This window comes from Pleurodeles waltl, chromosome 2_2 (genome assembly GCF_031143425.1).
Source record: "Pleurodeles waltl isolate 20211129_DDA chromosome 2_2, aPleWal1.hap1.20221129, whole genome shotgun sequence".
Classification (NCBI taxonomy): Eukaryota; Metazoa; Chordata; class Amphibia; order Caudata; family Salamandridae; genus Pleurodeles; species Pleurodeles waltl.
Genome location: NC_090439.1, coordinates 194,969,066 through 194,989,117, shown reverse-complemented (window position 1 = coordinate 194,989,117; position 20,052 = coordinate 194,969,066). Strand labels below are relative to the sequence as shown.

Sequence of the window (20,052 nt, the reverse complement as noted above, 5' to 3'; positions counted from 1 at the left end):
TGCCCATCAGACACACTCTAGAATTGATCTAATATTTATGCCGGCCATGGACTTCTCCGGTGTCACGGGAGCAGAGATACTGTCCCGTGGGGTGTCGGATCACGCACCGGTGCGAGTCCGACTGGGCGGAGTAGACCTCACCAAGCGCCCGGTATGGCGCCTAAATGCTTGGCTCTTGCAAGATGAAGATTGTGTCCTCGAGATTAGAGATCGTCTCACGCAGTACTTTGAACTGAATGTGGGAACAGTCCAGTCGTCAGGCACGCTATGGGCTGCCTACAAGGCTACCTTGAGAGGGCAGGCTAAGTGCCTCTTGCGAGCACGTGAGCGCATTCGTGAGTCACGTGTGTCCGAGTTAGAAGCGGTAGCGTTAAAACTGGAACGCCAGCAAGCAGTCTTATCCGAAATCTCCACATTGAGGCAGCTCACCAGGGTCCAAGAGGAAATTAAACACCTAACACTTGAGTCAGCGAAGCATATGTGGAGGGCATCGTCCGCCCGAATTTATGGCTGGGGGGACAAAAATGGGAAGCTCTTACACTGGTTGGCCACTCGACCCTTAGCTAACAGAATCATTCCCGAAATTAGAGATAACACAGGTACCCTTCACAAGACACCCATCGAGATTGCACAGAGTTTTGCTTCCTATTATGCATGCCTATACGCAGAACACCCCCGGCCTACGGTTGAAAAAGCTTCCCCCCTCCTGAACGACATAACACTCGCCAGAGTGTCTCAGGCGACTAGGGACAGGCTGGACGAAGCACTTGACCTAGCGGAAGTAACAAGTGCGATTGCCAGTCTGGCTTCAAGCAAGACACCAGGTCCGGATGGGTTTCCTGCGGAACTGTACAAGAAATGTAGTGACATTCTGGCCCCACACTTACTTGAGATGTATAGAGAAGCCGAGCAGAAAGGTCACTTCCCCTCAGGGATTGACCTTGCTACAATAGTAGTAATCCCGAAGACCCAGCCCCCATCGCCAAATTGCTCGGCTTATCGGCCTATCTCCCTCCTCAACACTGAGATCAAGGTGCTAGCCTTGATCCTTGCCAATAGATTAAAAGAGGCAATGCCCATCTTGGTGCACCCTGACCAATGCGGCTTCATGCCTACGCGGAGCACCAGGCACTGTATTAGGCGTCTACATTTAGCCTTAGCACACCGTAAAATCCTGTCACACACCCCTCTAGCGCTGCTCCTACTTGATTTCGAGAAGGCCTTTGATACAGTGGATTGGTCCTATCTTGAACAAGTACTTATAAAAAACGGCCTTGGACCCAAGTTCCGAGGTCTTGTGGGACTGCTCTACTCTAATCCGACGGCTCAGGTCCAAGTAAACGGAGTGGTCTCAGGGGTGTTCCCGATCGGGCGTGGTACCAGACAAGGATGTCCACTATCCCCCTTACTCTTTGCATTAATAATAGAACCCCTGGCGAAGTTATTTCGAGAGGATCCTCTGATGGAAGGCTGGTCTTGGCCAGTGTGTCCAGAAGACCGTGTGGCACTTTATGCGGACGATGTCCTATTATACATAGCCAATCCGGCCAGGAGCGGTCCCCGTATCATGCAAATTCTGGATGTCTTCTCGGAGGCATCGGGTCTCGCCCTAAACCCCCAAAAATCCCTGTTGGTTCCGCTCCATCAATCTAGAGATTGTATGGACTGGCAACAAAGTATTCCAGTGCGAAGAAATAGCTTTAAATACCTGGGGGTGCATGTCGCAATGCTCCCTGAATTAGCATGGGAGCTCAATGTCACACCTTTAACCAGAAGAATCAAAGACGATCTTCAACGTTGGAAGGACCTTCCTCTTAATTTGCTGGGAAGAATCGCACTCTATAAGATGATGGCCCTTCCCAGACTTCTCTACCTCCTTCAAAATTATCCTAACCCTATCCCCATGAAATGGTTTAGAGACATGGACTCGCTAGCACGCCAATTTCTATGGAGTGGTACCCGTCCCCGGCTAGCGCTTAAAATCTGTCAGAGAGATGTTAATGAAGGGGGCTTGGGAATGTCTAATGTCCATTACTACCACCTGGCGACGCAACTACTAGTGATCAACGACTGGTTGGGGGGGGGGGTTGGACAGACCCGGCGTACCGTCTGGAACTCCAGACATTGACCTACCCCAAGATCTTTGACGCCCTATATGGTGGTAAGATCACTCGTGAGACCCCTGGGGTGACAGGGGTGGTGCTGCAGGGATGGCGGACGGCTCAAAAGATCTCGGGATGGTGGGGACGCCTTACTCAGCAGACCCCACTGTGGCAGGGGACCTGCTTGGGCGAAGTTGTGGGTCTTGAGGGATTCCAGAAATGGGATATTATAGGCATCTCTACTCTGGGTGATGTATGGGAGGGCACAAGCATGCGTTCCTTTGAGGATCTCCAAGAAATCTTTGCACTAAATAAGACACAGTTCCACAAGTACCTCCAAGTACGACATGCCCTTCTGACGCAGGTCCAGCCAGGGAATAGCATACCCGTAAGCAGTCCTATGGAGAGGAGGGCTCTGATGGGGAATCTGGGCAGGGGAGGTGTCTCCCAGGTGTATCGCACATTAATCTCTACTACGGCCTGCTCCCTGGAGGAACTTCGTCAGAAATGGGAGGGATGGGTGGCCCCTCTTGAAGAGGAGGACTGGACTGAAGCTTTGGCAGCTCCCCACTCCCTGACTATGACGACACGTCTCCGACTAGTACAGACATATTATCTTCATACTGCTTACCTTGCACCCTCCAGATTGCACAGAGCAGGACTCCGGCCTACGGCTGATTGTCCCCGCTGTATGAGCCCTAAAGCTGATTTTTTCCATATGGTGTGGTCATGCTCGGTTATCAGTACATATTGGAAGATGATCTCGCGTGAGGTCTCGTTGATTCTGCAAGTAGACGTGGCGCTGACACCATTGACATCCCTATTAGGGGTTATGGGAGAATCGGGACTACGTAGAGCAGAACGTACCTGGCTGGGGGTGGCATGCCTAGTGGCCAAAAGAGACATCGTGGCGGACTGGAAAGCCACTATGGCCCCGGCCCTGACCAAATGGAGGAGGGGAATGGACTGGTGTGCCCAATGTGAAAAGCTCGTATATGAGGTTAGAGGGTGTCCGAGTAAGTATAACAAGATCTGGGGGAAGTGGGACGGAATGACATTTTAACCCCCTGGGATGCGGACCGACACAGTGGAAAGAAGAACCCTTACACACTCCACCAACTCCTTTGGAAGGAAATGAGACACATACGTGGCACGTTGGTATTGACATGTACCGTCTATCTACTCAAGGTGCTGTCTGGGGCTTTGGAGCTGACCACTGTTTGGTGCCCATTGGCGCCTTGTTACTTTATTTTTAGTATATAATTGTATTGTTTGTTTTGTATTACTTTATTTTATTGCAAAATCAATAAAAATTTGTTATAAAAAAAAAACATGCCAGGCAAGATAGTACTTTCCTACAGGAGGTCAATAGCCTCCTCTGTCAGGGCAGCAGGGCTGACGGGCAGGGGAGGAGGTGCCTGGGGCGAAGTAGACGCCCACCTTTCTGGGTGGGCAGGCACAGCCAACTCGGTGGGGAGCACAAGGGAGGGCACTGATGGTATGGGTGGTGGCGGAAGTTGTCACGGTCGTGATTTGTCCACTACCGCCGGAGGACCACCATTGGAGGAGGTTTCATAGTCACTACCACCGGTGGTAGTAGCCTCCCCCGTGGAAGTCCCCTCGCCCTCCCATCCACTGGTCCCCTGGGCGTCCGTTGTCTCTGCCTCTGAGGATCCGTGGGCTGCTGTCTCCCCCACTAGCCGGTGCCTCAGCTCCCTCGCCTGATGTTGATGCTGTAGCAGACACACAAAAGAGAACAGGGATGGGGAGACAAAACAGGAGACACACTTGTAAGGAGCTGAATGCTGATACACAATGGCCAGACATACACACCCAACAGGCAGCACCGTACACTAAGCCCATGGCCATGACTACTGAGCAGTATACTGACCTACACCCATATCCTGTCATTGCATTGAAGCTGAGGTGGGTGAAACCTGACAGGGACACCCCTACACCCTTTGGGGAGCAGACAGTAGCTGGACACCAGTCAAAACCCTGCTCTAAGCCCCATGAGCCCTATCGCACACACACTCATCCTTCCAGGCTGTGAGTACTCACCCATTTGAGACTGCTGTGCAGCCTTCAAGCGCCCATCCAGGTCTGGGTACGCCACCGCCAGGATCCCTCGCATTAAAGGGGTCAGTGCCCGACGGGCACCCCTACCACGTTGGGAGGACTTCCCCAGCTGGGCCTCACTGATCTTCTGCGCCCAGTGCCGCAGGTCCTCCCACCTCTTCCGACAGTGGGTGCTCCGCCGGTTGTAGACCCCCAGGGTCCATACCTCCTTGGCGAGGGCATGCCAATGTGCCCTCTTCTGGTGGGCGCTGACATAGTAGGGATACACAGAGAAGAAACACAGAGGTCAGGCACCTGCACGATGGCAATAGCTGGCTGATTGTAAGACATAGGACAGACAGTACTCCCAAACATGCAGGACAGTGGCACGCAGCATTCCATGCACCAAGCCCTAACCTGGCTCACAGGAACGCACATCTGAGCAATCCACTCCATCCATTACACACAAGTGCCCCCCCAAACCCGGACTCACCTGTACCTCTGGCCGGCCGTAGAGTCTGCCGTAAAGGGGCAGGACCCCTTCCACCAGTTTCTCCAGTTCTTCCTAAGTGAAGGCCGGGGCCCTTTCCCCTGCACCACGTAGAACATCCATAGCCAGAGGCAGGCCACAGCAGTACACAGAGTGGAGTACTATTCCGCACAAGATCAGGGAGTCAAGTGACCACACAATGGCGAACACGCGTACGTTCCGTGGCGGAATGCACCGTCACCGCCGGCAGCGATCAAGATACACCAAGATTCCCCATTGGCATCCATGTTATCCAATGAGGGTGCGAACAGCGATAAACACCGCTGAACGCTGTGACGTCAACCGCTAGCGGTCTTAGGTCACTTCCACAACTAAGGGGCAGAACTACAGTGGGCAGATATTTTGCCATCATCTACGCATCTAGAAATTCTATATAGTCACAATGCTGGGCCTACTAACCATATGAGTATATAATCACACATGATTTACTCCATTCCCTCTTAGTGATGACAATGTACATCTGTCAGGTTGCAGTTATTGTACAGACACTACTATGAAGAATGCAGTGAATGCGTATAGCAAATATGCCTGTGTATGTGTGCACATCACTCCTTGTTCTTACCCCTCACAGGTATTGACCCTTGTGGCGAGGAAGGGCACCTTCTGTGTACAGACCACTTGTGGATATGGGGACCATGGTGGAGTGTCAGATCATTATCACTTACAGACTCACATGTGCAACTATTCAGGACCTATGTGCATTACTGGATCCTGCACTGACTCCCGGAAATCGTAATCAGCATGCCATTCCAACTGAGGTGCAGGTGCTCTCCGCACTCCATTTCCTGGCCACAGGCTCATTTCAAGTGACAGTGGGCATGGGTGCTCACAGCCAATGTTCAGCCAGGTACTTACAAGATTTCTAAATGTATTTGTACAACATCTGCAATCCTATGTGCGATTCCCCCAAAGTGCTGAGCTCCCTGCCATCAAGTGTGACTTATATGCCTTTGCAAACATTCCCCATGTTATTGGTGCCATTGATGGAACCCACATACCCATTATCCCCCCAAGAGTGAGTGAACAGGTGGACAGAAACAGGAAGAACTTTCACTCCATGAACATCCAATTGGTATGTACAGCAGACCAGTACATATTCCATGTGAGTGCCATGTTTCCTGGTTCAGTCCATGATTCATTTGTTTTGAGGAACAGTAGTGTGCCACAAAAGATGGAACAACTCCAATAGGAAAGAGGGTGGATCATAGTTAAGTGTGCCTGTCACTAACTGACACACTGCAGAAAACCAGCCAGTCAGACTAAGGACATTGCAATGACGACTCTGTATTGACCATTTCTCTAGGTGATTATGGCTATCCAAACTTGAGTTGGCTCCTGACACCAGTGAGGAATCCCAGGACGGATGCAGAGAGGAAATACAATGAGGCCCATGGACGTACTAGGAGGGTGATAGAGTGTACTATAGGTGTCCTGAAGGCTAGATTCTGGTACCTGCATATCTCTGGGGGTTCCCTGGCCTATGGGCCTGATAAGGTGTGTAGGATAGTGGTGGCATGCTGCACAACGTGGCAGTGAGACATTCAATCCCCCTTTTGGAGGTGGAAGGTGCTATAGGTCCTGATCTGTTACCTCAGAGAGGTGAGGAGAGTGATGGCGAGGATGAGGAAGGGGAAGATGTAAATTCCAGAAACCAACTGATAAAACTCTACTTCCAATAACTGTCTGGGACTTCAGCCTGTATTTGTGGTTAGTGACTGATACTGTAAGTGTGCCATGTCAACTAGGGGGATTTGATCATGATATGCGAGTCATGAACCTCTTCAGCATGGTACAGACAGACAACATAAGCATTCCCTTCTTGACTTTTTAGAAACACTCTGTACCAGCAGCATGCACAATTTGACAATAAAGTTTATCCCTGCCTGTTGCATCATTACTCCACTTTGTTCAACATTGAAGACAGGGGACAGTGTTACAGGTGAGATATGTTGTTTATTGGTGGAATACAGTGAAATGTGCTATGTACAGTGATGGTAGTCGTCATGGTTGGTTGTCCTCACAACCGACTTGGTGGCAGGCCTGTTTGATTTCATAGGTGGGTCCTATTTGTAGTGCTGTACATCATTTAGCCCTCAGCTAAGTGCAGTTTGTGAATGGGTGGGTTGGTTGCTTAGCAGTAGCAGCAATGTCAATTGTTGGTAGGGGGCTTGTTCTGAGCTGGGTTTCCAGTGCCATATCTTGGCCTGAGACTACTTTTGGGCGCCTGCTGTGAAGCTACTTGGGGTGACATTGTCAGCCCTTGTGATTCCTGGGAGGGTTTTTCCTGTGCTGTTTCAGCTGCTTGGGACAACTGTTGCTGTTTGTCCAGGGCTGTTGAGGGGGCCGGTGTGGGTCTCTGAGGGTTTGTTGACCAACTGCAGCAGTGCTCCAGCAATGGTGGCCATTGTGGCATTGTGTTCTTTCCACTGCTCCATGGCCTGTTGGTGGTGTTCCAGCTGCATCCTCTGACTTTGCTCCAGGGTGGTTACAATCTGTGCCAACCTGTCTTGGGTATGTTGGTATGCCCCCAATACCTCTGCAATGACGTCCTGGGCTGATGCATCTATCCGGTGCCCTACCCACTGGGGCAATTGACCTTGCCCTGGCCCCCTGTGCCTGTGTCCCCTGAGCAGGTCCGGACGTGTCACTAGTACTGGGGCCCTCGTCTTCCTGCATGTTGGGGGTGGGAGAGTGTGGCCTCTGTTGCTGTGGTCCACCTGTTTGTGCCCTGGGTCCACTGGTGTGGGCACGCCTCCCCTGGCCCGCTGGTCTTGACTGGGTGTTAGGGGTGACAGTGTTTTCCTGGGTGGGGCTGCTGCATGGTGAGCATCTAGAGCTGTGTGAGGGGCCTGCCTGCTCATCTGTGTCCAGGGATCCTTCACCAGTGTCTTGTGATGTGCCTCTGTCTCCCTGGAATGCTGTGGCACTCCTTGTCCCCGCCATTAGGATTGCATGGGTGGTGGTGCCTGTTGGGGGACATAGAAGTGTTTGTTATATGCAGGAGGGTCTGAGGTGGGCAGTACTGTACAATTTAGTGCTGGTGTGCCTTTCTGTGGCCTTCAGGGATGCCTTTGTGAAGTGGACATAGCATCCAGTGGCAGTGGTGGCGTTACATTGTGGTGGGAGTTATTATTCCATTGTGGGAACGTGCGGGGGTGGGTGGCTGTGCACAGCGGGAGTGATGTGGGCCTGGTAGTGAGTTGTGGCTGATGCAGGGTGGTGGATGTGGTGGGTAATGGCTGGGAGGGGTCTGGGTCTAGGTGGAGGTGGGTGTGGGTGGGGTGGCGTGGTGCATGCATTACCGGTATGGTGTATATGGGGTAAATGTAGATGACTTACCAGAGTCCATTCCACCAGTGAGTCCCTCTGGCAGCAGGATGGGGAGTACCTTCTCCTCCCAGTCGGAGTAGTCGGTGGTGTTGGTGGCGGCCCTCCCCCAGTCTTCTGCACTGCGATGTGGTGCCTGGATGCCATGGCCCAGACTTTCCCCCGCGGGTCATTCCATCTCTTGCGGATGTCGTCCCAGGTGCGTGGATGGTGTCCCACTGCATTCACCCTGTTGACGATGGTCTGCCACAGCTCCATTTTCCGGGTGATGGGTGTGTGCTGCACCTCGGAGCCGAATATTTGTGGCTCCACTTTTAGGATCTCGTCCACCATGGTCCTTAGCTCCCTTCGGTGAGGCGTGGATTTTAGGGGGGGGGACATGGTGGGGGTGGTGGATGGCGTCGGGACTGGGGACTGGGGACGGTGTTTGGGTGCTCCTGTGTGGGTCGCTATGTGTGTCCTGTCTGCTGGCGTTCTCTGTCTGGCTTTGGTGCTCTCTGACTTCTGGTCCTGGTTTCCTTGCAAGGGATTATGGGTGTGTCTGGGGGTGTTTTATGGTGTTCTGGATGTGTGTCAGGTGTGTGGGTGCTAAGCCTAGCCAATGTGTGCAGTGGTTGCTGTTGGGCCCACTTGCCGCCCGTGGCGGTCGCAGCCGCCAATGGTCGTCCGGCCTCCACCGCCCACCGAGGTGATTGGTGCATCTTTACTTGGAGGGTGGGATGTGGGTGTGCTTGGCGGTGGCGGGGTGGGGTGGGGCTTGATTCCTGCCGACAGGGTCCTGGCGGGGAGTGGTGGTGTGGGAATTTTTGGCAGGGTTGGGTTTTTTGTTCATTATATGGCGGGTTTCCATTCACCGCCGCCACGGTAGTCGGCGGTCTTTAATGACCGCCCTAGTGTTTAGCAGAAGTTAACAATCACATAATCCTCACTGAAAATCATAGCCAGAGGGCTAACCCAACCTATTGTTCGCACCATGAGAAAGTTGGCAAAATAGGGAATGTTAGAACTGACATTTCGAGGGAGCTAGTGAGTGACCTTGTTTTTTTTTTTTTTTTAACTGCGGAGATGTTTCCAGTACATGGCACCAAAAGCTATTGACACCCTTGGCATTATCTTGTTGCCATAACATCTCCCTCGAACCTCTACTCAACTCAGACTTTGCGGCCCGGTAAGTGGCTAGAGGAGAAGAAGTGTGGTCTCTCACTGCCACTTGGAGTAATTCAGCATTGAGCTCCGAAGGAGTCTTGGGAGGCAAACTGACGTGGTGCATTCAGGTCAATGATTAAGTGAGTCCCAGCAGCTTGGAGACCAGCCCCACACTTTGCCAACTGGACATCTATCGTCCTTACAGGGTTGAGAGTAGTGTCGAAATTTGGAGGCCACTTTGGCACATATTAAATTCGTGATGGCATTCAAAATGTTCAAACTTTTAACATATTGCCCATCATTAACAGTTTGCGTGGGTGTATCAAGGAAACGGCCCTCACTGGCTGATGGCAGGTGACAACGGGCTTGACTTTGGCCAGTGAGATACAAAAACAGTATTGTGCTTGTGGAGTGCTTTGTCTCTCCTCCTCCTAGTGACTGGCACAGGCTCCAGGGTGATGCTACATGAGGCATGAAGTCCACCAAAGCATCCGGTATCAAACACGGCAAGAACAACACAGGCATTTGCTTTACCGAGCTAGAGGACGTGAGGGTCTTGCTCCTCCTTCCCTGGTGACAACCCTCTGCTTCTGAGTGATGTTATAATCGGATGGAGTTCCCCCAGAGATTCAGGTCTCAGTCACGCTACCCCAATGAGGGAGTCTGCATCAGAAAGGTTTGATGGAGTTTCAGTAGCAGCCAGGCCTGCTTCTCTTACACTCCCATCCCCCTGTGAACACCAAGAAAAGGCTCTGAAAGTACAAACTGCTTATGTTATATGCATTTAAAATCTTAATAAAAAGGAACTAAAAAAAAATGAGTGACAACAAAAAGCACTCCTGAGAAAGCCGAAAGCCAAATTAAGGTGGTTTTAAATCATATAACTTACCTCTATTACGCTGTACATCCATAAGTCTCCATGTAACTCCCAGTAATCTATTTAACTGCTTCCAATTCAACTTCCACCCATCCATAAGGATTTCGGTGACAAACTTTCGAATCCTATCCAACCAATCAGAGTCTGACTGGAAGGTAGAGCTATTCGCCAAAGAAACCATTATGTCACAAAGGGTAAGATTCAGCAAAAGATGGTCCAGGCCATTGGATGGAAAACCAGTCTGCCTGTAGATGAGGAAAAAGAAAATGCAATATATTTAAGAGAAAATGTCTAAGGTAGTATAGCGTTTATCCTACATTCTAAAAATATTACATCATCCACAACTTAGAGACACAATTATCTTTCTAGTTAAAATGTTTTAAAAAATCTATCACTTAGAATTAATTCAAAGGTGCTCACCTAGCAGTACCGCAGTGTGACAGCTTATTTTGTATTACTACTAAGGCATTTATGTTAAGTTATATTTTAATGACTATGTAGATAATTTCAATAACTTTATCAAATCATTTGCATTTGCTTTGTAAGATTATGTTAAAAGGACTGTGAGGTTACTTCAAAAGGAACATGTTATAGGTGATAATTTATTTTGACATAATTTAAGTTTGTTTAAACTGCAAACATGGCAGCAACGTCAGAAATGTTCACTATCATATTCAGAGTATCTGCTGACGAATTCTAACACCTGCATGTTGTAGGAAGTTGGCTCTGTATGTACTATTTCAAAGTAAGAAATAGCATGCACAGAGTCCAAGGGTTCCCCTTAGAGGTAAGATAGTGGCAAAAAGAGATAATTCTAATGCTCTATTTTGTGGTAGTGTGGTCGAGCAGAAGGCTTATCAGAGGGTAGTATTAAGCATTTGTTGTACACACACAGGCAATAAATGGGGAACACACACTCAAAGACTTACTCCAGGCCAATGGGTTTTTATATAGAAAAATATATTTTCTTAGTTTATTTTTAAGAACCACAGGTTCAAGATTTACAAACAATACTTTAAATGAAAGGTATTTCACTTAGGAACTTTAGGAACTTTGAATTAGCAAAATAGCATATACAGTTTTCACACAAATGGCAATAAGCTATTTTAAAACTGGACACAGTGCAATTTTCAACAGTTCCTGGGGAGGTAAGTGTTTGTTAATTTTGCAGGTAAGTAAACCACCTACAGGGTTCAAAGTTGGGTCCAAGGTAGCCCACCGTTGGGGGTTCAGAGCAACCCCAAAGTTACCACACCAGCAGCTCAGGGCCGGTCAGGTGCAGAGGTCAAAGTGGTGCCCAAAACGCATAGGCTTCAATGGAGAAGGGGGTGCCCCGGTTCCAGTCTGCCAGCAGGTAAGTACCCGCGTCTTCGGAGGGCAGATCAGGGGGTTTTGTAGGGCACGGGGGGGGCACAAGTCAGCACAAAAAGTAGTCCAATGGGAGACCTAGGGGTCTCTTCAGCGATGCAGGCAGGCAAGGGGGGGGCTCCTCAGGGTAGCCACCACCTGGGCAAGGGAGAGGGCCACCTGGGGGTCGCTCCTGCACTGGAGGTCGGATCCTTCAGGTCCTGGGGGCTGCGGGTGCAGTGTCCTTACCAGGCGCCGGGTTCTTAGAAGCAGGCAGTCGCAGTCCAGGGGAGCCTCTGGATTCCCTCTGCAGGCGTCGCTGTGGGGGCTCAGGGGGGTCAACTCTGGCTACTCACGGGCTCGCAGTCGCCGGGGAGTCCTCTCTGTAGTGTTGGTTCTCCACAAGTCGAGCTGGGGGCGTCGGGTGCAGAGTGCCAAGTCTCACGCTTCCGGCAGGAAACGTGTTGTTTTCAAAAGTTGCTTCTTTGTTGCAAAGTTGCAGTCTTTGTGGAATAGAGCCGCTGTCCTTGGGAGTTCTTGGTCCTTTTATATGCAGGGTAGTCCTCTGAGGCTTCAGAGGTTTCTGGACCCTGTGGAACGCGTCGCTGGAACAGGTCTTTTGAAGTGGGGAGACAGGCCGATAGAGCTGGGGCTAAAGCAGTTGGTGTCTCCATCTTCTCTGGAGGTTTGTCAGCTCAGCAGTCCTTCTTCGTCTTAGGTTGCAGGAATCTAGTTTCCTAGGTTCTGGGGTGTACCTAAATGCTGAATTTAGGGGTGTGTTTAGGTCTGGGAGGGCAGTAGCCAATGGCTACTGTCCTTGAGGGTGGCTACGCCCTCTTTGTGCCTACTCCCTGAGGGAAAGGGGGCACATCCCTATTCCTATTGGGGGAATCCTCCAAACTCAAGATAGAGGATTTCTAAAGGCAGGGGTCACCTCAGCTCAGGACACCTTAGGGGCTGTCCTGACTGGTGGGTGACTCCTCCTTGTTTTTCTCATTAACTCCTCCAGCCTTGCCACCAAAACTGGGGGCTGTGGCCGGAGGGGCGGGCATCTCCATTAGCTGGGATGCCCTGGGGTGCTGTAACAAAAGGGGTGAGCCTTTGAGGCTCACCGCCAGGTGTTCCTGCAGGGGGAGATGAGAAGCACCTCCACCCAGTACAGGCTTTGTTCCTGACCACAGAGTGACAAAAGCAATCTCCCCATGTGGCCAGCAACATGTCTGGTGTGTGGCAGGCTGGCAGAAACTGGTCAGCCTACACTAGAGGTCGGATTGGTATTCAGGGGGCATCTCTAAGATGCCCTCTGGGTGTATGTTACAATAAATTGCACACTGGCATCAGTGTGCATTTATTGTGCTGAGAAGTTGGATACCAAACTTCCTAGTTTTCAGTGTGGCCATTATGGAACTGTGGAGTTCGTGTTTGACAAACTCCCAGACCATATACTCTTATAGCTACCCTGCACATACAATGTCTAAGGTTTTGCTTAGACACTGTAGGGGCATAATGATCATGCACATATGCCCTCACCTGTGGTATAGTGCACCCTGCCTAAGGGCTGTAAGGCCTGCTAAAGTGGTGGCTTACCTATGCCACAGACAGTGTGAGCTTGGCATTGCACTCTGAGGGGAATGCCATGTCGACTTAGTCATTTTCTCCCCACCAGCACACAAGCTGTAAGGCAGTGCGCATGTGCTGCATGAGTGGTACCCAGGGTGGCATAAAACATGCTGCAGCCCTTAGAGACCTTCCCTGGCATCAGGGCCCTTGGTACCAGGGGTACCAATTAAAAGGGACTTACCTGAGTGCCAGGGTTGTGCCAATTGTGGAGACAAAGGTACAGTTCAGGGAAAGAACACTGGAACTGGGGCCTGGTTAGCAAGGTCCCAGCACACTTTCAATCAAAACATAGCATCAGCAAAGGCAAAATGTTAGGGGGTAACCATGCCAAGGAGGCATTTCCTTACAAGGACGATGTCCTAGAGCTCAAGACTAGAGATGCCCAGCTGTTGTTCCAGACAGGCAAACTTCATCACCGAGCAGAGGATGTCGAGAATCCGTCAACTTGCACTTCGCAGGGTTCCCTGAGGAAGCTGAAAACTCATGCCCGCCGAGTTGTGCTCTAGAAGTGACTCAAATATTGGATGCCTGCCGACAAACACTGTCCCAATGGTTCGTGGCAGAACGGGCCCTAAAGGGCATTGACCCCTCAGCCTCCCCCAGAAGCCAAAAGACGCCTACTGATAGCAAAATTCCTCAATTTAAAGACGGGGACGATATCCTCAAAGAAGCAAGAGCGAAATCTGAACTTCACCACGAGAAGTCAAGAATGCTAATTTTCCCAGACTACACACAGGAAGTCCAAAACAAACGTTGCTCTTACGAAGCAGTCAAGCAGAGGCTTAGAGCCATACAGATGTCCTATATGATCCTGTTCCAAGCATGAATCAAAGTACTTATGGATGGCAAATAATTTATCAACACTCCTGAGCCTGCCTGGGAAGGCTTACTGAGGAGAACCGGTTCCACCATACAACGCTCCCTCCCCATCTAGGGAAGGTCAATGCTCGATGCAGGGAACTCTCCTGGACAGAAACTGCAAGAGGAGCTATACCCGGTCTTGTCGGAGGAAGTACCATAGCGCTTCTCTATCACTGGGTCTTGGGTGACCTAAGCTCTTGACATTTCTGAGGTCTGACCCGTTTGTGAATGGAACTGGTGATCTCCACTCAACGATGCCTGCAGAAAAGGGGTTAAGCCAGGACCCTGCACTATTCAAATCAAACCACCTAATCGGGAGACACCCAACTGTAAACTTCCCATCCTTGCTACCCAGATACCTCACAGACTAATCGCATGTGACACGGCGGACACTGTATTGCATAGATCTGGCTTCCTGGTGGGGTCCACCACACCACTCCCATCTTTGACAAATTGTTTTTGGGTTGGGGCTTGTGTTATGGGGCGAGAGATGCATCTTGGGGATGGGGAATATGAAGTGGGGTAGTTGGCGGTGTGGGGAGGGTTGGTTGACAGAAGTATGTGTTTTAACCCCCTCTAGGAAACTGGCCCTTGTTGCAGGTACCCCACCCACTTTTTGCCTGATACTGACATGACAGAGTGTGCTGAGATCCTGCTAACCAGGCCCCAGCACCAGTGTTCTTTCCCTAAAAAATGTTACCATTATCTCCACAATTGTCCCTTGTAAAAGGTACCAGTGGTACCAGGGGTCCTGTGACCAGGGAGGGTCCCTAAGGGCTGCAGCATGTGTTGTGCCACCCCAAGTGACCCCTCACCAAACACATGCACACTGCCATTGCAAATTGTGTGTGCTGGCAGGGAGAAAAAGGCATAGTCGAAATGGCATCCCTCTCAGGGTGCCATGCCCACAAAACACTGCCTGTGACATAGGTAAGTCACCCCTCTAGCAGGCCTTACAGCCCTTAGGCAGGGTGCACTATACCACAGGTGAGGGCATAGCTGCATGAGCAATATGCCCCTACACTGTCACTTCTTAGACAATGTAAGGAAAGACATTGAGTATATGATCGGGGAGTTTGTCATTACGAGCTCCACTGCTCCATATTGGCTTCACTGAATACTAGGACGTTTGGTATCAAACCTCTCAGCACAATAAACCCACTCTGATGCCAGTGTTGGATTTATTCTAAGAATCACCCAGAGGACATCTTAGAGATGCCCCCTGTATTTTACCCAATCCTCTAGTGTAGGACTGACTGGTCTGTGCCAGCCTGCCACTAGCAGACAATATTCTGACCACATGGGGTGTGGGCCTTGGTGCTCTCTGAGGCCAGAAACAAAGCCTGCTCTGGGTGGAGGTGCTTCACACCTCGTCCCTGCAGGAACTATAACACCTGGCAGAGAGCCTCAAAGGCTCAGGCCTCATGTTACAGTACCCCAGGGCACTCCAGCTAGTGGAGATGTCTGCCCCCTGGACAAAGCCCAACTTTTGGCAGCAAGTTCGACTGGAAACTTAGGAAAAAGAAGGAGTGACCACTTCAGCTGGGATCACCACTAAGGTATCCCGAGCTGAAGGGACCCCCTCCCTGCTGATTCCTCCATCTTGGTTTGGAGGACAGGGACCAATAGGGTCAGGAATATGCCCAACCCCTCTCCCCCAAGGGAGTGGGCACAAGAAGGGTGTATCCACCCTCAGGGACAGTAGCCACTGGCTCCTACCCTCTGACCCCCTGGAACGCCCCTAAATCATGTATTTAAGGGCCTCACTGAAACCAGCTCACCAGATTCCTGGTGACCTGACAAGAAAGAAGGACTGCTAAGCTGAACCCCCAGCAGAGAAGAAGGAAGATGACAACTGATTTGGCCCCAGCCCTACCGGGCTGTCTCCTGCTTAAAAGAACCTGCACAAGACCAGCCACGCATCCAGCGGGACCAGCGATCTCTGCCAAGCTCCAGAGGACAGACCTGCACTCAAAAGTACCAAGAACTCCTGTGGACAGCGGTTCTGTTTACGAAGAAACAACAACCAAGGACTCCAGCTTCACTTTCAATGCGTGAGTCCTGACCACTCAGCACCCAACGCCCACGGCCCGTGTCCAGGCAGCCCAACCAACTAGAGAGGATCCCTAGACGATTCTGAGTAAGTGCCCATCCTGGGATGACCCCTCCAAGACAACACCTGCAGAGGGAATCCTGAAGACCCCCCCCTGACTGCAAAAGGTCCGGACGAGGGTATCCGATGCCTAAAGACACACAGCACCCGCAGCCCCCAGGCCTTAGACAACCCAACCTCCAGTGCAGTTATATTCAGGTGTGCACTACATATAGGTCAATTCCTATATGTAGCGTCACAATGGTAACTCCGAACATGGCCATGTAACATGTTTAGGGCCATGGAATTGTCACCCCAATACCATTCTGGTATTGGGATGACAATTTCATGCATCACCGGGTCTCCAGCATAGAGACCGGGTACTGCCAAACTGCCTTTCCGGGGTCTCCTTTGCAGCTACTGCTGCTGCCAACCCCTCATACAGGTTTCTGTCCCCCTGGGGCCTGGGCAGCCTGGTCCCAGGAAGGCAGAACAAAGGATTTCCTCTGAGAGAGGGTCTTACACCCTCTCTCTTCGGAAATAGGTGAGAAGGGCCAGGGAGGAGTAGCCTCTCCTGGCCTCTGGAAATGCTTTGAAGGGCACAGATGGTGCCCTCCTTGCATAAGCCAGTCTACACCGGTTCAGGGATCCCCCCAGCCCTGCTCTAGCGCGAAACTGGACAACGGAAAGGGGAGTGACCACTCCCCTGACCAGCACCTCCCAGGGGAGGTGCCCAGAGCTCCTCCAGTGTGACCCACACCTCTGCCATCTTGGATGCAGAGGTGTGAGGGCACAATGGACAGCTTTGAGTGGCCAGTGCCAGCAGGTGACGTCAGAGACCGCTCCTGATAGGTGCTTACCTTTCTCTGTAGCCAATCCTCCTCTGTGGGCTATTTAGGGTCTCTCCTGTAGGTATTTCACCAGATAACGAAAGGAAGAGCTCACCAGAGTTCCTCTGCACTTCCCTCTTTGACTTCTGCCAAGGATCGACCGCTGACTGCTCCAGGGCACCTGCATAACCGCAACAAAGTAGCAAGAAGACTACCAGCAACATTGTAGTGCCTCATCCTGCCGGCTTTCTCGACTGTTTCCTGGTGGTGCATGCTCGGAGGGCTGTCTGCCTTCAGCCTGCACTGGAAGCCAAGAAGAAATCTCCCGTGGGTCGACAGAATCTTCCCCCTGCCAACACAGGCACCAAACTTCTGCATCACCGGTCCTCTGGGTCCCCTCTCATCTTGACGAGTGTGGTCCCTGAACACAGGAGCTGAGTCCAAGTGTCTTCGATAGTCCAGTGACCCTTCTGTCCAAATTTGGTGGAGGTAAGTCCTTGCCTCCCCATGCCAGACAGTAAACCTGTGTACTGCGTGAACTGCAGCTGCTCGGGCTTCTGTGCACTTTTGCAAGACTTCTTTTGTGCACAGCCTAGCACAGGTCCCCACCACTCCGTCCTGCATTGCCCAACTCACTGAGTTGGACTCTGACGTCGTGGGACCCTCCTTTGTTGCTCCGAGTCGACCGTCGTCCTCAGATCTTCTAAGTGCCTGTTCAGTTGCTTCTGCAGGTGCTGCCTGCTTCTGCGTTTGCTCTCCGTGTTGCTGAGCGCCCCCTCTGTCTCCTCCTCCAAGGGGCGACCTTCTGGTCCTTCCTGGGCCCTCGTAGCACCCAAAACCTTCAACCGCGACTCTTGCAGCTAGTAAGGCTTGTTTGCAGTCTTTCTGTGTGGAAACAACTCTGCATCCTCCAGCACGCCGTGGGACAGCTTCTGACCAAAGGAGAAGTTCCTGGCACCTTCCGTTGTTGCAGAATCTTCTTCTTCTTCTACCTGGAGGCAGCCCTTTTGCACCTTCATCCGGGGTTTAGTGGGCTCCTCCCCCCCCCCCAGACACTTGCATGACTCTTGGACTTGGTCCCCTTCCTTTACAGGTCCTCAGATCCAGGAATCTGTCTTCAGTGCTTTGCAGTCAGTTGTTGTCTTTGCAGAATCCCCTATCTCGACTTGACTGTCTTTCTGGGGTAGTAGGGTAACTTTACTCCTACTTTTCAGGGTCTTGGGGTGGGGTATCTTGGACACCCTTAGTGTTTTTTTTACACTCCCAGCGACCCTCTACACACTACACTAGGCCTGGGGTCCATTCGTGGTTCACATTCCACTTTTGGAGTATATGGTTTGTGTTGCCCCGAGGCCTATTGTCTCCTATTGCATTCTACAGTGTTCGCACTACTTTTCTAACTGTTTACTTACTTGATTTGGTTTGTGTGTGTATATTTTGTGTATATTACTTACCTCCTAAGGGAGTATATCCTCTGAGATACTTTTGGTATATTGTCACTAAAATAAAGTACCTTTATTTTTAGTAACTCTGAGTATTGTGTTTTCTTTTGATATAGTGCTAAGTGATATAAGTGGTATAGTAGGAGCTTTGCATGTCTCCTAGTTCAGCCTAAGCTGCTCTGCTATAGCTACCCCTATCAGCCTAAGCTGAGAACACCTCTAATCTACTAATAAGGGATAACTGGACCTGGCACAAGGTTTAAGTACCACAAGGTACCCACTATAAGCCAGGCCAGCCTCCTACAGTACCTACTTGTGCCCTCCCTCCCCCCCCCCAGTGCTCCTCTAAACCTCCCAGGTCTGCCCTCCGAGGACGCAGGTACTTACCTGCCAGCAGATCGGAAACCTAGTGCCCCCAGTCTCCATAGGATCCCATGTTAATTTTGCCTACTCTTTAACCTCTGCAGCCGGCCGGCCCTAGGTTGCTGGTGGTGGGTGTTTAAGGTTAACTTGAACCCCGACCTGTGGACATCCTAACCCCCGGAGACTGGAACTGTAAGTCAAGCAGTTACCTGTAAATCGTACTAACTTTTCTTCACCCAAGGAACTGTTTCTGAAAACTGCACCGTCAACTTTTAAAACAGATAATTGCCAATATTTCAAAAACTGTATAACTCAACGATTTCCAATAAAGTACTATTGATATATGTGTGAAATATGAATCTATTGAAATACTTATCTGCAACTTGAATTTTTTGGTTCTAGAAATAAACTAAGAAAATATATTTTTGCTATATAAAACCACTGGTCTGGAGTTAAATCAGTGAGTGTGTGCTTCTTCTATTGCTTGTGAGTGTACAACAAATGCTTTGCACTACCCTCTGATAAACCTAACTGCTCGACCACACTACCATAAAAGAAAGCATTAGTATTATCTATTTTAGCCTCTGTTAAGCCTCAGGGGAACCCCTGGACTCTGTGCACACTAGATCTCATTTTGATATGGTATACAGAGAGCCAGCTTCCTACAATCCACCACTAATTTTTCCACAGGTGGTCACATTAGTCCATTGCTGCCACGCCAGATGCATGTCATGACCAGACAGGCATTCTATTTAAGGACCCATGTTCCGTTGTCCACGCGCACCTTCATGCCTCTGTCCACTGCACCCTGCTAGGCTTTGCTACACCATAAGATTGTGAAATGTCAATGGCCTACTAGATAAGGTTAAGAATTCGGATGTACTTAGCAGTGTCCACTTTACCTCTCCCTCTATTTTGATGTTACAAGAAATCAACTTAATATGTTCCCGCTGCCCTATGCGTATCCGCCTCTGCTTTGACAGAGTCTATCATGCTGGGTTCATCAGAGGCTCTGGAGAAGCAGAGATCCTGCTCCACCGCACCCTTCCTTTGATGGTTCTCAGCACACGGAGCCAAAGGTGCAATTTTGCTCTGACTAGGGTGCTGGACGGCCAACCACTTAATCGCCTGTGTGTATGCTCCCCCAGACCACACTAGAAGCTTTCCTAAGCGTTCTCCTGGACAGAACGGAACGTTCATCAGGTTTTACTTTTACAGGGGGCAACTTTAACGCTGTTCTGGACCTTTCTGTTGATTTTTTAGGCACCTCCTCCACTGTTCGGTGTAGTTGCGCCAAATTTCTATGTAACTGGGCCAACGACAGGGACTCTGCGATGAATGGCAAATATAGCATCCTAGACTGCAACAATTTACACATACGTCAGCGGCTCACCACACACACACACACACACACACACACACACACACACACACACA

General features: G+C 50.6%; 1 protein-coding gene across 2 annotated transcripts in view; it reads right to left on the bottom strand.

Annotated features, from left to right (window-relative positions):
- TEX10 (testis expressed 10) overlaps window positions 1-20,052 on the bottom strand; it is a 646,375-nt gene that overhangs the window by 523,211 nt on the left and 103,112 nt on the right. For both annotated transcript variants that reach the window (XM_069219626.1, XM_069219625.1), the window contains exon 5: window positions 10,073-10,305. In XM_069219626.1, the coding sequence (XP_069075727.1) occupies window positions 10,073-10,305 (233 nt within the window). The remainder of the gene's footprint in view (window positions 1-10,072; window positions 10,306-20,052) is intronic.